Raw genomic sequence first — 16321 nt, forward strand, 5'->3', positions numbered from 1 at the left:
AAACCAAACTCAAGGGCTACTGTGCTCTAACAAGGACCCAATGCAAAGAAGATGCAACAGCAAGGTCATGTCTGAAGTGTGCGAGGAGCCGACCATTTGCTTGACAAACTCTGTGTCCCTYCTCCAAACTGTGTGGAGAGGCAGCACGACCATGCCTTGTGCTGATGGCCCACTGGTGGGCAAAACCAATTTGGGACCTTAAAATAGTAGCGTCATACCAGTGGGGGACCAGCATTAGCCTAACCTCACCAACACCTGATGCATCGCACCAACGTGCACTGCCACCAACCACACAGCTAAGGCTGCTGCTAACTGGGAAGAGAAGGAGCGTGGAGAAAGCAACAGGTTCACTGCACAGGAGAGCACAGAGCTGAACTGGATCTGGGCCGCTCCAGGGGCTCATGGGTGACGTAGGACAGCAATCACAAATCCTGGCACGGGAGTAACTGCAAGATGCGAGCCACAGTTAGGAGCCTGTGTTTAGAAACAACCAGCCTCACARATCATTCCTTTACCTTCTGCAGATTTGTACTACGATGCTTCCAGGAAGCTATAGCATTTTCTTCTCCTCTTCCTTTCACTAGCATTTGACATTTTGTTTTTCCTACGTATGTGTTAATGGTTTCTCAGACCTGCTTGTGCTCTTCATTGTTTTGTACCCATCATTTTTATACAAAATCATCTCTCTGCCTTCATACATATGTGTGGAATCCAGACTAGATCACATTGAGCTTAAGCGTGTATTAATGCAAGAGACATTTCTTTAAAAAACCAACCCAGTCTTGTGTTAAGGTGCATTATCTCTTTGGATAGTCTCACCGAAGACGTCTGGAGAGAATCAGTGAAAGAGGTTTCAGAAGGAAGGCAGACAGGAGCATTCCCGTTAAAGCTGCTCTCCTGAGAAGAGGAGTTTGGCACATCCACAGTGCTTGGTGACGGGCCGGCTGTGGTTGGCACCGCTAGGTCAGAGCTCTGAGACGGATGGACGGGCGGAAAAGGAGGAGTGGAGCAGGACGAGGAGGTAGAAGACAGGAAAGGAGGTATGGAGACTTGGTTGTGAGGCACAAAGTCCTGGGAGTAGGACCTAAACACAGATTTGTACTACAGGACGCAGAAGTGTACAACACAAAAACAAGGAAGACGGGAAAAGGAGACAGACAAAAGAAAAAGTAATTAGATTAACAGTAGCTTAGCAGCRACAGCACAAGGTAATTCTGACAAAGGCCCCTTGCTGCTGAGGGGCAAACCTGARCAGCGACAGCAGTATTTTATCAACCGCACGCGAGAGCAGGAATCRCCACTTGGGATGTTAGCCAGCTTTTTCACGGTAAGGCATGTTCTTACGCAAACAGCAGCCAGGCTGCTCGTCTCCTAGAAGGCAGGGAGAGGGGGCAACAGCGTATATTCCTGTGGGTACGCAGCCTCAGCTAGGCAGGGGGGAAAAGCCCGGATATTTCAACAGTTAATGACAGAAAAGTGCACTCTGAAAATCATGTGAGCAGATGGAAATATGTAAAGGCATAYAGAAACTGTGATGATGAGCACGGTGTATATATCCAGGCAGAGAAAAGTATTCTGAGTAGCTATTGCTTTTCTGGGATTTTCCACAGGATCCACATTTAAGATGTTGTTTGCTCCAGCCCTGTAATTTAACAACTACCGCTTTAAGTCTGTTCCAGAGCTACACAGCTGCCAGCTAAGAGTGACTGCATACTGTCTTCAAAGTTACACTGAAGGATAAAGAAGGTTACAATAGTAGACACTGTTATTCCTTTCCATTTGAGAAACTTTGGGAGCAAAAATGATAATTGCTCTCAGGAGCAATTAAATCCTTATCAAACCAATCCTCCAACGTGGTGCCTCTCAGAGTCAGCTGAAGAGATGAAAAGACACCATCTACATAAAGCTTTATTTCCCTGTCTCTCCTAATCATCAGATTACTGTTCAGATAATATTAAACAGGGTGCAGTGGGAGTATATTGTGCCAAGAAAAACAAGAAAAATTCTGGTTTTTAACATCTGGTGCTAGCAAGATCTGCCATCAGGGTAACTCCAGCACAAGAACAGAGCAAAACTGACCCCTAACAAAAAAAAGACGACCATCCTAAACCTGCTGGAGAGATTATTTTAAAACCTGCAGAGCTCAAGCGCTAGTGAGATCTGTGTCGCGGCCAAGCGGACTGAAGAATCACGTCATCTAAAAAAGTGCTGCCGTGAAGCTGCGGCGGTTGCTTCTTTGAGTGGACAGTGCATTACAGAGCTCTCAAGAAGCACAGGCACAACTTGCTCAAACCCGGCTGTAAAGCGACGCTGCTGCGGTGTTAAAAGAAGAAAGGGACAAAAAGGCATGAATCTGAAAATCCTGCATTTGCTCAGGAGAAATGGGCAAGTGATAAAAAGCAAAGCTGACTCCACCACCCGAACCTGGGCAACAGCACCCATTTTGGTAGTGATATATATTTTTTTCCCACCTTGGAAAGATACAAGTTCACAGCTGCTTAAAAACCTAAACTGAGAACTCCCTCGGGCAAAAAAGCTTTTCCACTCCAAGCTGGAAAGGAAACATAAAGGTCAATGGCTGGACTTTTACCTTCCACCACCTTAATCCTCGAGTGGCTTCCCTCTGCGGTGCGTGGAGTCCGGCAGCGCTCTATGTGTATTCCCGGGGCCCAAAACAAATTGCAGGCCATAATACAGAAGAGCAGAGGGAGGTGCTTTGGGAAGAGAGCTTAAAAGACTACTGAAAAATAATGAGGATGCAAATCCCTGCCACCTGCCTGTGGCAAAGAGGAGCCTGGCTCCAGGACGGGCTCCTCTCCCTTCCTGCCCATTTCTTTACAGATGAGCAGCCCTGGCTCTGGGGACGCTGTCAGCTTTCAGTGCTGCCTCCGTAACAATGACGGGTCTAATCTCCGCATTTACTTTCTGCCTGGATAAATGCTCTACATTTATTCATTTTCACTTGCATGGCACAAAACGCTAAATCCCTCGTAAGGCTCCGGGCTCATGACATCATCTTGGCTCAGCAGATTCATTATGCCTGCCACGTCTCCCCGGTATTTCATGATCTCACTGGCGCTAATATGCCACCTAATGCCCCATGTTGTAGGCTAGTCCCCAAATAGGAACAGGAGCAAAGCGGATGGAGAACGTGTGCCCCTACCAAACACTCCTCCTGCAATGGCTCTCGAGAAGGCACTTGACACACTGCTGTCTCAACAAGGAGCTCTTCTGCTCCAGGAAAGGGAACCATTTTCTCAAACATGACCTAGGTCCCAGCTCCTCTAGAGCTGGGCTTCCTGCCCCTGTATGAGACAGAAGGCATGCGCTGCCCTTCACTTTGTAGTTGATGAGCATCTTCCACTGAGGAGTCCCAAGGGTTTGTCTTTTGAGTTGCCAAACCCAGAGAAAAAGACAGGATTTTGCAAAAAAAGCTCATTTTGGGCACGAGTGAAAGGAAATCAGTGGCCTCAGTCAAGTCACTTTTGGACAGCCAGCCACACGGCAAAGCTTTCACACTGCTTAACAGCACTGGCAGGGTTAGTTAAGGCCAAACCGAGGCCCTGAGGCTCGGCAGCTGACACACTGCACAGYACAGAGCCTGCTGGCTAAGCTCACAGCTCCGGGAGATGAATTACTGGTTATGGGGAAGGAAAATTTGCACAGCTTCTGCCTTGGAYGGTTTAAGAGACATTAATCCCAATTCAAAGGCAATTTAGACCTAAACAGACCTCAGCATTGCATCAATTTGGAAAGTCRGAACATGGATGCATTGCTACTGACAATCTCTATATATCCTTATCTCCTTGGTCTCATCAATACGCCTTTCAAAATGACACCTTGGGGTGAGACGCACAGAAAATGCCAGTTTAAGGGCCAGGTACCTAAGAAAATGCATCAGTTTTCATTATGTGATCCACAAACAACCATTTAATGATGCAAACATGCTCTCAGCATGCTGTTAACAAAGGGAAACAGTAGAGAGCAGCTTTTGGTGCGCTGGCATTAATTAGCCAGGCTGCTCTCCACTTCCAATTTTTTGTGATGTTGCATCTTGTAGAAAGCGAGCCAAGAAGACCCCTCCTTCCCCCGGCAGCTCGGCAGGCCTGCAAGCAGCTCTGGAATTCCAGCTATGCAGTCACGCTGGGACAAGAGCCAAGAATGAAGCATACTTTTAAAGGGGAAAAACACCCTGCGGTTGAGATGATGTCCATATGGCACCCATTCCTCTTGCTCCCAGTCCAGCCCRGCCCAGCCCAGCCAGCAGCTGCAGCAGGAATTGCTACAGTGGCTTCCACAGGGCTGGGGTGTTGTACATCTTTTAGAAGTCCTCTTGTCCTTTAAAAGCCACATTTATTTTGGGAAGGGAGAGTCCATTCAACAGAATTGTCACAAACAACCAACTCTTCCCCCTCCCCCTCAAACAAAATCACAGTTTATCTTGGAAACTAATCAGTGCTTGTTTTTCTCTGCTTCTTAGAACTTTTTTGTAGGGTCAGTAAGGCTTTGGTTATGGTTGCACTGACATAGCCTCCTACTCCATGGCTTTGCTTATTTGTAAGCGAAGTACTTCAAAATAATCTTTGGGAAAACTAGAAAGCAGGGTGCAACRGGATCCTTTCCAAACTCACTGCCAGGCTCCTAAAACAGAGCCAGAAAATGGTCTCCCAGCACYGGCAAAGGAAGCACCAACATGCTACAGCCTTGCTATTCCCTGCAATGAAGCTTCAGCRGGAGGCTTATTAGTGTGTATCACAGTCAGGTAAGAACAGCTAACTGTACCCAAGTCCTGTTTGGAGATAACCAGCTTGRGGTTTGTGTGGCTCTGACCTACAACGGCAAATGGGCAATGGGGAGAGAAGAGAGAGATCCCTCTTCTCTTGCCAGYAAAGTGGATTCTTTTAAGTATCTGCCACTCCAGAACTACTTCCACAAAATGTGTTCAGAGCTAGGAGCAATCTCCTCTTCTGGGAGCAGCAGGAAGCTAGCTTATCCGGACCTGAATGTTTACCAGACAACGAAACCACTGTGACAGAGAGGTCTTCTAGAGATGGTATCCTCTAACATTTTCAATTTGTTGCCTTTGATTTTTTTGCTACAGTCAATGTTTTAGAACAGCTTTCCATCATTAACAGCGGTGCTACAGGAAGTCCCAAAGGTCAATGACATTATGAACGTTTATTTGGATTAGATGGCAGGAGATAAGCACTCTAATAGGAAACTTATTTCAAGAGTGACTTTCTCTACATTCACTAAGCATGGCTGACCACAAGTAACAGAGAGGCAGGGAGTTCACGGGCACATAGTTGCTGATTGTGAGCAACAGTAGTCTCCATCCTAAATTCAACCTTTGAATTCAATTAAATGGCTGTCAGAGCATTGCAGCATCAGCAGACTTAGAYGGTCTTCACCTTTTAAGCACAGCCTTCTCTGTTACCCTACTGACTTTTGCCAAATTTATCTGCAATTCCACCAGACACTCCCAGATCAGATAGAGCATCAGACTTCCAAAACATGAAGGTATCAGAAAAAAGGATCAATCTTTTAGATCTCCTGGTAATGCTATTAAGAGGGAGACATGGGCAACATGCCAGAACTGGATGCCCAAATTCAAACAGTAGAGAACTATGTTCATAAAATACTGGGCGTTGTACAAAGCCGCTTACACCCTAAGAATATAATTACATAGACAACTTTTGGAAAACACTTCCTATCTCATGACTCAATGCTGGGCTTCCAGGTACTTTTGCTAATGAGGAAGGAAGTGTTCCTGCAATGAATGGCTGGAAACACAAACTGCCAACAGAATGGCTTCAAGCGCTGCCACAGGAAAGGCAGTAACTCCTCATGCTTCAGTGTTTCTCAGCAAAGCCTCTGACCTGGCTGCACAGCTGACCTCACTATTTTTAAATGCTGGTTAGCACAGCAGATGGATAGATGGGGCTTTCTGTTCCCTTGGGCAAGGGTCTCCTGGCTTAACCGCAAGAGAAAACACAAAATCCAAACTTCTTAACTGGGAGGGTTTCTGGTACATCTTTGCAAAGCAAAGGGGTGATGAAGACATTTGTAAGACTCATGAGGCGTGCTATCATGCATTTCTCTCTTTTGAAACTATCAGGAGAATTCAATCGGATCACAAGTACAGCATTAACTCCTCTTTATCTTGTAAATAATACCACCACACTTAGCAACTGACCTTTAAAAAGCAGAGCTTGGAGACAAGGCAAGACTCCTAAAAAAGTCAGTCACACGAAAAAAACTGGAGCGTGGCCTATGAGAGATCTACACAGAGACTGACAGTGCTCCAACTGCAGGAAAAATTCAAGCTACTGGAGGAAGTGGTTTTCAGAAGCAGGATTCGGTGATGCCAGCATCAAGAGCACTATTAATACCACCATCCAGGCCTGCTGTGGGTACTGGAAATAAACATAAAAGTAGGAGGAACACCAAACAGGAAAGGCAAACAATACTTACAACTCAACAGCTGATTAAATGGATGCAAATTCCCCCCCTTTCCTTCTGCTCCAAATTAATGAGCCGAATCCTGTTTAGGACAGGAATGAACTAACACACCATGATCTCAGCCCCTGTTTGATAGCAGCTCCCATCACTGGGCCACCATAAGATTCAAAATAACTCCCAGTCTCTGCTTAGGGCTAGTGCTGCAGAGCATGTTGTGGACTCGAGCTGAGCTCCATAAACAGAAGCAAGGTGGAAAAATATGCAAAGCACATGTTTCAATCGTGTGTGCCTTTAAACACTTCTCTGACCCTTCTTTTCCTGAACATACGTTAGCACACACACAGACAAGAAAGAAAACCAGTTGCTGTGAATTTCTGCGCACTCACTCAATTTGCTAAGGAACGCTGCGAACAAGTGACAACAGCAGCCCTGAACTCCAGTTTTCATAAGGGAATTGCTTGCGCCTTCTGCTGGAGTGGGACAGCCAGTTTGGTTTCTGGAAAGTCACTGGAAATGTTTGTGAATTAAAAAGAAAACACAAGACAAAACAACACAGAGAGGCAAGTGAAGGATACAGCCAAATTTCCACTAGCGGTATGTACAAGCCTTGGGGAAACAAGTGCGCTCCTTATTTCAGTGAGGAAAAACTTCCTAGCTGCAACTGAATGCAAGTCTTTCTGCACTCGTCAGGGGAAAATATGCCGATAGCAATATAYCTCGTCTCCCAACTGACTACTACTATCAGCACATAGCTCCCTAGCTGTTTGGGAGTAAAAGATTTGACGCCTGCCCTTCGGGCACCTGCCCACCCATTTCCAGTCAACTGCACAGGGAGTTAATAAAACAAAGGACGATATCTCCACCTTCACAACAAGAAATAAGGAAGGTGATCAGCTAGAGAAAAAGCCACTGCAAACAATTACCGAGGAGGATGTTTTCTTATTGTATACCTCCTTTCACCCCATTCAGCAACAGAAAGTAGTTTCAAAAGAGAAGGGAATCCCTAAAATGACCCTTGACAACACAACCCAGTTGAGACTGTCCCACTGATGCAAGATTTGACCACATAACTTTGCAYGGGATGAGGAAGACGGTGCAGCAGTTTCTTAAAGTGTCAGCCCACACTGCAGACACGATCCTTGCTGGCACAGAGGCTAGACGCGAATCAGACTCAGTGAAAAACAGACTCAACTTGCCAAACCTATGAGGTTTGATTCAGTTGCTCAAGATCTGCCTCTATCCAGTAAAAGCTATTACCTCTGACACAATTTCCTGCAAAGAAGGGGAAAAGAGTGATTAGTGGGTTGATAGAGCAGTGGCGGCTTCTGGACTGCAGCAGTGTCTGCAGCTCTGAACAGAAAGAAAAAAAGTCAGGATTCTGGGGAAAAAAAAAATCATACATTGCAAATTAAGAGAAAGGAGCAAAGATGCTCTGAACTCCACCTCATTTTTGCTTCAAAGCACTGGCACTGAAACCAGTGTTTTAAAACCCCATAAATCAGTAGTAAGGAGCTGTTCCTGCATGTGCAGTATAGACATAATGGGCTAGCAATGCAGAAGACTGTATAGGCTCGGCTTTCTTGCTGCCTTCACGTGACCAAATTGGTAGGGGAATAGGTGTTCCCTCCGGGATTGACTCCTGCTGTCCACCCCACAGACCAGTCTCCAGGGAAGAAACCAGCACAGGGCACTTGCTGGAAACGGGCCACGCTCGGTGAATCCGCAGCGTGTGGCTCACACAGAGCTAATGGACAGCCATTTCATTTCTTTATTAGCTTTGACTTCCTGGTATTGATTTAAGGAGGCTTTTGCTTCACGCACAGAATGGATGGAGATTAATGTAGGAGATGTTATCATTTTAAGAGATTTGATAATCACCATTGATTATTTGGGTACACAGGAGGCCTGTTCCTCAGCTGGCTGGTACGTGAAAGGTTTGCTGTCCCTAGCATTAACCCTCTTGCTGGGACTGGTAGAAAGCCAACGYTTATCTTCTAACAGGTTTATTGTTCACCACAGTGCTCATTTGAATGGACTTTCTGCGGTGAGAAAGGAAAAAAAAAAAGCCATGAGAGTGCAGGAGAGCAGAATATAGCAACACGCTTAAAGCGCTACTGGTGCCGTTCGCAGCATTCCTCGCACGAAGACGCTCGCTCTTCCTAGGGAAGGCTCAGGAGCAATTGCGAGAAAGGTTCTCGCCCTTCTTAGCATTGAAATATAGGGTGTCACCCTGGGAATGATCCAAACTTTGACAGCTGTTTCACATYGCTGTCTTATTAGGGATAGGGAAAATGGGATAAAGCATGGTTATGATATTATGTGGGTCAGCTATGAAGCATGTAAGGGCATTGGTATTTTGCAGCTCACAGACAAAGAGACAGTGTCAAAGTGAAAATCTCATTCTGTCTGTGAAAAATGGACCAGCTAAAGTCATGAGCAACTACAGAGATTACCATAATTTAAAGGCATTAATGGAAAAATTGCCATTTTTAATTCAGTTTTATTTCCTTTGTGCATTTGACAGTACACTGCCTAGTTATTTTYGTTGTTCCGTGTGCTCTAGTCATTTATTTCCCCTCACCAAACCCTTGCAAAAATGAATAAGGATTTTATAATGAAGTTTTAACATTTCATAAAGTAATATACTAAAAATAATGTAGTTCAAAGCAAGATGAGAACAGGTCAGAACAGTTAAGCATACAGTAACCATAAAATCCAACCAAGACACTTTTTAAAGTAAAAGTGCCCATGTATTTTTAGATCATTATATCATCATATTTATAGCCTTTCATTTAAAACAAAAACAGTGAAGTGCTTTTTACTTGCTATGATCTGGTCTTACAGTTCTGTGCTTTGCTTGTAAGAATCASTATCGGAGAGCTGCATAATTCAGAACTTTTGCATTATTTCATWTTTTTTTGCAACTTGCTTACCACAAATTTAAGCAAGTCCACTAACATTTCCACACCTCAGCCTTTCTGTCTATGCAACAAAATTATGATACTGCTCTCTGTCATTCAAGTGGAAGCCAAAAGCTTTAATTCACTGCTTGTGAAGTAATACTGCTTGTAAAGTAYTTGAATGCTTTCTTCTTCTGACCCAGGGCATAACATCGTTGTCACTAATTTTTAGAGAATTAAGTGYTGAAATGGGAAGATAGCAGTGACACAGTGGGAGAAAACAGTTTTCAAATATTCGATATTAAACTAATTTAACACTTCTGAATTTGCCCAAGTCTTGTCTGATAATTTCTTCTCCAGAAGTAGTCTAATTTAGTAAACATCCAGGTCACTGTTTAAAAAAAMCAGTCTATTCTCAGTTGTCAGCATGCAGGCTATAAGAGCATAACCACATAGTTTTACATGTAAACAAGCCCTGTATTGATGAGCTGCTGGAATCCCACGGTTAGATTTGATTTCCTTACATTAACACTTTATCATTACTACCACGTACTTTAAAGCTGCTGATGACCCATTTAAGCAGTGCTCTAAGATTATTCTTATCTTGATTTAAATCATTCTCAGCTTCTCCTGTGGTTCTCTCTTCAGACTGCTCAGAAGTGCTGTATAAGAGAAAACCCCCTGCTCATTCATCAGGGAACCACACAAGCTTATTGAGCTTGTTTGGGACTACGGAGACGTGGAGGGAAGCAGACAAGCAAATAAGAGATGAAAGAGCTGGTAGAGGCCACTTTCTAGGAGAAAATCGAGGAGCCACACGCTGCAGCTGCTGGTCCGCGCATTGGCCTAAACCCGTGTGTTGCAGAGATAGCATCTCATCATTTCTCCACAGGCCAGATCCACACAGCAGCATTTAATTGACTCGTCCACATCCCTGACATTATGTGATTGAAGAAAAAGACTCTGCAGTTCCAGTGTGCAGTTTTGGCAATGCGCTGGTCAAAGGAGCGTGTCTTAATACACAGGCCAGATGTCCTTYGCCGCTCCCTCACCACAAATGTCAATATAGACGTGTATATAAAGTAGCGAAAGCCGCATCTTCCCTGCATCCCAGGTCATTTAGTAAGATTTACACACACTTTCTCRCCTGGCTTATTGCTACAACATGAGTTCAAGAGAACTTTCACGTTTACCTGGACCCGAGAGAATAAGCACAGAATTTGCACACAAGCGTTTCACTAGCACGAATACATGCACGGGTTACAGAAGCGCGGCGAGCAACTCACCGAATGCACAGGAAAGGAGCTGTGCCGGTTGAGAAAGGAGTTAGAGACTGACATAGTGAGGCCCTGAGTGGCACCGCTGTCCTCGGGGGTGAAGGGCACTTTAGTTTGCTGGACACAGTAGGAGACAGAAGGGAAAGAGGAGGCAGCATAGGAGGCCTGCTGAACAGGGGAAAGAAAGCAAGAGACAGGAGAAACAAAGAAAGAAAGCACAGAAAAGACTATGAATAAGGGGTAAGAAACGCTAACTGTACAACAATGCATATAACGGCTCGCTAAACAAACAGCTATTCATACAGTTCGTCAGAGCCAGACACACCAATATGCCCTTCTSGAGCTCAGGAGGCATGACAAAAATCACAGTTCAAGTCGTCTTTGTTTCACAAATCCCTTAAAAATAACTCCCACCTCCCCCCTTCCAGTCCACCCTGGACAGCTGCTTCGGCGACAGGCAAGCTGTTCCTTGCAGCCCCTTTTCCCCATGGCATGGGGGGAGATGCCCAAAGCAGCGGGTACCGCAGCAGGAGCTGCTGCCCAGTGGAACTGGCTCTTGCACACTCTGGTTTTATTTTTTATTTTTTTTTAGCAACCTTTAGAGTGGAAACTGGGGTCTTTCCAGTGTGATCTAGGGGACTTCACAGGTACTGCTGAAATACTGGATAACTGCAGTGTCCATCACTTTTTCATGGTTTCACTCCAATCCAAAACTATGTATCATTTGCACAAGAGGGAGATATTATACTGTAAGTAATAAATACTATTAAGGAATTCCTCCTGAATCCCACTGTAGTAAGGAGTCTGAGGGAGGCTAAGCTACATTCAGGCTTTCTCAGCACTGATTTGTTGAATATAATGTACAAAAGCTTCATAACTAGGATCTGAAGCTCACTAGAAAGGCCTTTTAAATTATTATTTTATACAGAGGAGTCCATCCAGCACAACTTGCCTACTGCTAGAAGGGCAGCTGATATCCACGTGATTGCTTTTTCAGAACCTCTGAGGGCAGCCAGAGCCGAGGAACAATTCAGTCCAGCAGCTTTTACTGGGCTTGTGAAACGGGCTGAGCCGTTGTCTGCTTGCACCGCTTCCCCGACAGAGAGAGGAAGGTATGTGTGGAAGGCTGCGCTTCGGGAAACCTTTGCTTCAGGGGAACTGCAAGCAACACCTTGATGGTATCAGCTTGCGCAAAGACAAGAATRCCTAGCAGGCAAAACAGTGACATCTTGACTGCCCAGATAATGATTAAAGGACAGAAAAGAAATGCTTTGCTTCAGCTGACAAATTCAGAAAAGGAGCAGAATTTCTCCCCAGAACAATGACGACTACGGTATTACATAATTCTCATGGCCTGGCTTGAAGTCTATGCTTTACATACCCTCTCTCACAGCAATGCAGACCAAGTCACCATCAGAGTCTGCTRCTAGAACATAGTCAACTCTAGGAGGAGGAGGTAGGGCAAGGGATTACAAGTAATGTCATGGTCCAAGGATCACACTGACAATGGGACTGGAGACTCCGGAAAACTGCCTGATCCTTCAGAGCAGAGTCCTGTAGACTCTTTAGTGCCCTTGCAAAGCAGGTGGGTCATGGGCATTTAAGGTCTCAACACACAAACCAGTAATGCATAGCACCCAGATCRGCTTAGCCGGAAACAATACTTTACCTTTCTAGGACTCCTACCTGTGTCACAGGAATGCAGTTAGGTGAATCCTGAAATTAGAGCTCTCAGTTGCTGTCCCCATTTGATTAAAAGTAACACCCTGGCACAGTCAAACTTTAGCACAGATAAAACTTGAAGAAATACTGCAACAGTCACCCTTGTGAGGATAAGATCATGGCTCTGCTCCCACGTTTCCTCCTACTCTGTTAAAGCCATGGCCAAAGTAAGTTAGCTACTTCAGCCCAAAAGATTCATTTTTTTGAAATGAAGTAAATCAGCTAATATGAAGAATAAAATAAACAAAAGCCCTAAGGTGAGAGTTAAAATAAAAAGGGGGGGAGACCACCCTTAAAAAGAAATAGGACAAAAAMGCTCCATTTTAGTTGGAAACCAAACTTCCGTTGCCATCACCGAGGCCAGGATTTCATCCACCATGTGGAAAGTGGCATTTGCCATAATGCCAAATCCATATACGCTTGTGGATGCACAGCTTCATGTGCCTGCAGTCTGACAGGGCCAGAAGAAAACTATGAATTGCCATTTTTAGAAGGCAATTAGCATTCTCAAATGCAGGAGAATGGCTACGAACTAATGCAAAGCCCTGGGACATGCAATGGCAGAGGTGTTGCTGGGACAGCCCGCCAGCTCCCATTGCCACAGAACAGTGAAAGAGAGGTAAAATCCTGAATCTCACAAGGGGACTAATGTGGGGAAAACATGCATAAGTTAAATAATGGCCATACCAAAGTTTTGTGGCTCTGGGAAAGACCGAGCCAGATCAGCAGCCATTATGTTTAAAAGGTTAATGTCAATGGCATCCTTGACAACAGTTTCAAAACAACTTTGGGAACACCAGTGCAGCAACCTCTTGAAAATTCTGTTGCCCAGAGTGTTAAATTCTTCAAAGCAGTTGTTATACAAGCCAGTAGTCTGGCATAGATTCAGCCACACCATGTGGAAGACTTATGTTTCACTTTCAGGGCATTTATGGGACTTTGGAATAGTCTGCATGTGGGGTTAGAAAGGAGCACAGGAGCTCAAAGCAGATGATGCAAAATGCCTAAAAACATGTTAACAAGGTGACAAGAAACACGATGTGGATAACACCAATGAGAGATCCTCCCATAACAGCAGCCTGTCAGAAACCCAGGTAGCAAGACCAAAGCTGTTTCGGGGAGGGCAGCGCACCCTGCCTGGACAGAGCCCTGCAAACACCACTCACCAGCTGCCGCTGTTTCGGTGGGAGTGCAGGAGGAGGTGCCAGATCTTGCGAGGGGTCTAAGCTGATAAAGGAGTCATTGAACCCATAGACTTCCATGAGGTGCTTGTTCTTCTGCTGGTAGATGTGCTCGTTCTGAGGTGTCTGGTAGAACATGGATGGCTGCGGCTCTGAGTAGTCTTCCACAAACTGCATATATGTCAACACTGTAACGCAAAAAAAAGATCTCACTCACCGCTCCTGGTCTGCAAGCTACGGCTTTTGCTGCAGCAAGTAGACAGAATACCCATTCCCAAAACAACCAAATGAAGAGTAAGGCCATGCCACMCTTCTCGTCAGGCTTTGCTCCAGGCCAGGAGAAGCAAGGCATCCCTGCCCTGTTCACAGGTAATTCACACGGTAAGTCTCCATTCATCTCGGAGGAAAGAATCTACAAATATCCCTTCCTGCAAGTCAGAGCACAATGAAAGTAATCACAGGCCACAAGCAGACATTTGGCAACAGTTGTGCTTAAACCAGCAAGGTCTCCAAAAGCTATTTGAGCAGCTTGATCCACTGACTCTTTGCCATGGGTTATCGTGAGGAAGGAATTTGGGCTATTTTGAAAATGTTCCTCAACAGCTAATGCCCAAAGCCTCCCATCAAAAGAAACAGAGTAACTTCACTCTGCTTTCTAGGAAGCACAAATTACCTTGCACAAAGATGCAACCTTGACAACAAATATAATTCTCRAGCCTATAATAAGCCTCATATCTGTAGTCAGCAACATTGCTAGAATGAGAGGGCTCACAATCTTTTTCCTATCAGAAAACACCTACCTGTGAGATTGAGTGCACCTCTTCCGCAGCTATTTATATGCCATTGCCAAAGCTGGCACAAGTCTTGCCTTTTAAAAGTGCCACTGACGGTGCCATCCTACTTCATTGACTCAAATCCAACTGCAGCTAAACATCCCTTTTTAAACCATCTTAGCATCTCTAATTCTGCAATTGAATCCAACTGATTTAAAGGCATTTCTGAGATGCGGTATAAAATGGTATTTCTGAGATGTGGTATAAAATGAGATCAAATTTCACTTAGTAGACTTTTGCATCTGTATAATACCCTTCAAGAGTCAATGAAAAAAAACACACAAGTCTGCCTACGTAGCTCCGACAGAGGATTAGATATTGTCACCGTATTTTAGTGTGGGAGGGGGAGAAAGACACCCAGTGTCACAGAAAGACTGACTACAAAACCTCAGAATGATTAAAAACCAGAAATGCACCTAATAAATACAAAATAAATAAATAAATCTTATCTGTATACCTGAGAACAGAAGCAACAGATGTATTTAAGTGTCATAAAAAGGACTAACTAGGGCCTTTTTGCAAATAGGCTGTCATGCACAAGGTATTCTGTGATCATTCCTCCCTTCCTCTTGTTAAATGTGCAGTTGTCAGATTTTGTAAATCTGGTCATTAGGTGGCAATTGTTCAGCTTCTACCAGCATTTTAGTTGTATGGCTGAAATGAATGGATGACTTCAGTGAAAGCTATAAATAAATGCTCACAATGCAGTATTTGCACATCGTGAAGCTGGTTCCCACACTCGCAGCAAGGCAAAGTGCTCTGTTCACCTGCCAATAGAGATCTACAGGCCAGCCAGCTTCAAACAGGATGCAGCCGTGCAAACGTGTCGGCAGGAAGGAGTTGCTTTGCACCTGTCTTTTGCACCTTTTTTTCAGATTTCCTCTAATATTTTAAACTCCATGTAGAAATGGAGCTAACATAGCTGCCCCTTCCCACAGAATTACATCCCTCCTTCAAAAAATAGAATAAAAAAAAAGGGAGGGGAAAAAAAAAGAAAAAAAGCACCATGGCAATCAGACTGCAGGAAACCTCAGCTGATACACTGCAATCCCAAGTGGTAACACCTGCTCTTCTCATCCTGTGACCTAGCACAGTGCTGCCAGTGGACAACCTGTTCACATCCCACTGCACTGGCAGCTCCTGCTGAAATTCTGACCTTCAGTACCCCCCGCTATGCAAGCCTGGCTCCTCTTCCTCCCTCAGCAGCCCTCCTGGGTTCCCAGCACCACCTCACAGATGTATCTCACCATCCTTGCTGCTTTAGACCTTTTCTCCTGAAGGGAGATGTGTCAAGCCGCATGCATGTGTGTGTATTTATGTCTGCTCACCTGCTGGTGTAGGCACTTATGTTGAAACAAAGATCAAATTCACTCCACTCTCAAGCATTCACGTGAATTTTAACCTAAGTCCTAACAGTGAAAAGAAGTGTGTTCTGACAATATTCTCTTATTTGAAATCAAGGTGGAGGAGTCTCAGTGTAGAACATACAGAATTGCTCAAATAACAAGTGTTTTTAAATATCAGCAATTCGGTTGACTCAGGTACTTCCATTAATACCTGTGCCCTGAAAAATGCCTTGATATCACAAAATATCTTTAGAGAACAAGCTCTAAAGAAAGCTTATGAAAGATACCTCTCTAGCAGCAAAAGTGAACTAAGGATCAATACTCCTTGGAGATGTATGGAGGACAATAGCTTGAGACCGTAGTCTGAGATCTCACCAATTGAGTAGGACAGAAATGAAGAAGTTGGGCCCAGGAATCTTGGCACCATGTAGCGAACACTGGGAAATTCAGACCAACCTTTCACATGGAGTTACCTACAAAAACAGTGCTACAGGTAATGTTCAGATCTTAAGATGACACCCAGGATCAATATCTGTGAGCTCCTGGGTTCATAAGTCTGTACAACACTATAAACTTGGGAAGTGCTGGTGAAAAGGGTAA

General features: G+C 44.6%; 1 protein-coding gene across 6 annotated transcripts in view; it reads right to left on the reverse strand.

The window, feature by feature from the left end:
- The window catches only part of RAPGEF1 (Rap guanine nucleotide exchange factor 1), an 89961-nt gene that overhangs the window by 17042 nt on the left and 56598 nt on the right, over positions 1–16321 (reverse strand). For 3 of the 6 annotated variants that reach the window (XM_026062140.1, XM_026062142.1, XM_026062141.1), the window contains 4 exons: positions 13528–13730; positions 12326–12355; positions 10649–10807; positions 820–1101 (listed from right to left, as the gene is read on the reverse strand). In XM_026062140.1, the coding sequence (XP_025917925.1) occupies positions 820–1101; positions 10649–10807; positions 12326–12355; positions 13528–13730 (674 nt within the window). The remainder of the gene's footprint in view (positions 1–819; positions 1102–10648; positions 10808–12325; positions 12356–13527; positions 13731–16321) is intronic. The other 3 variants (XM_026062144.1, XM_026062145.1, XM_026062143.1) reach the window with 2 other exon arrangements.

Source organism: Apteryx rowi, unplaced genomic scaffold (assembly GCF_003343035.1).
Source record: "Apteryx rowi isolate R43461 unplaced genomic scaffold, aptRow1 scaffold_19, whole genome shotgun sequence".
Lineage (NCBI taxonomy): Eukaryota > Metazoa > Chordata > Aves > Apterygiformes > Apterygidae > Apteryx > Apteryx rowi.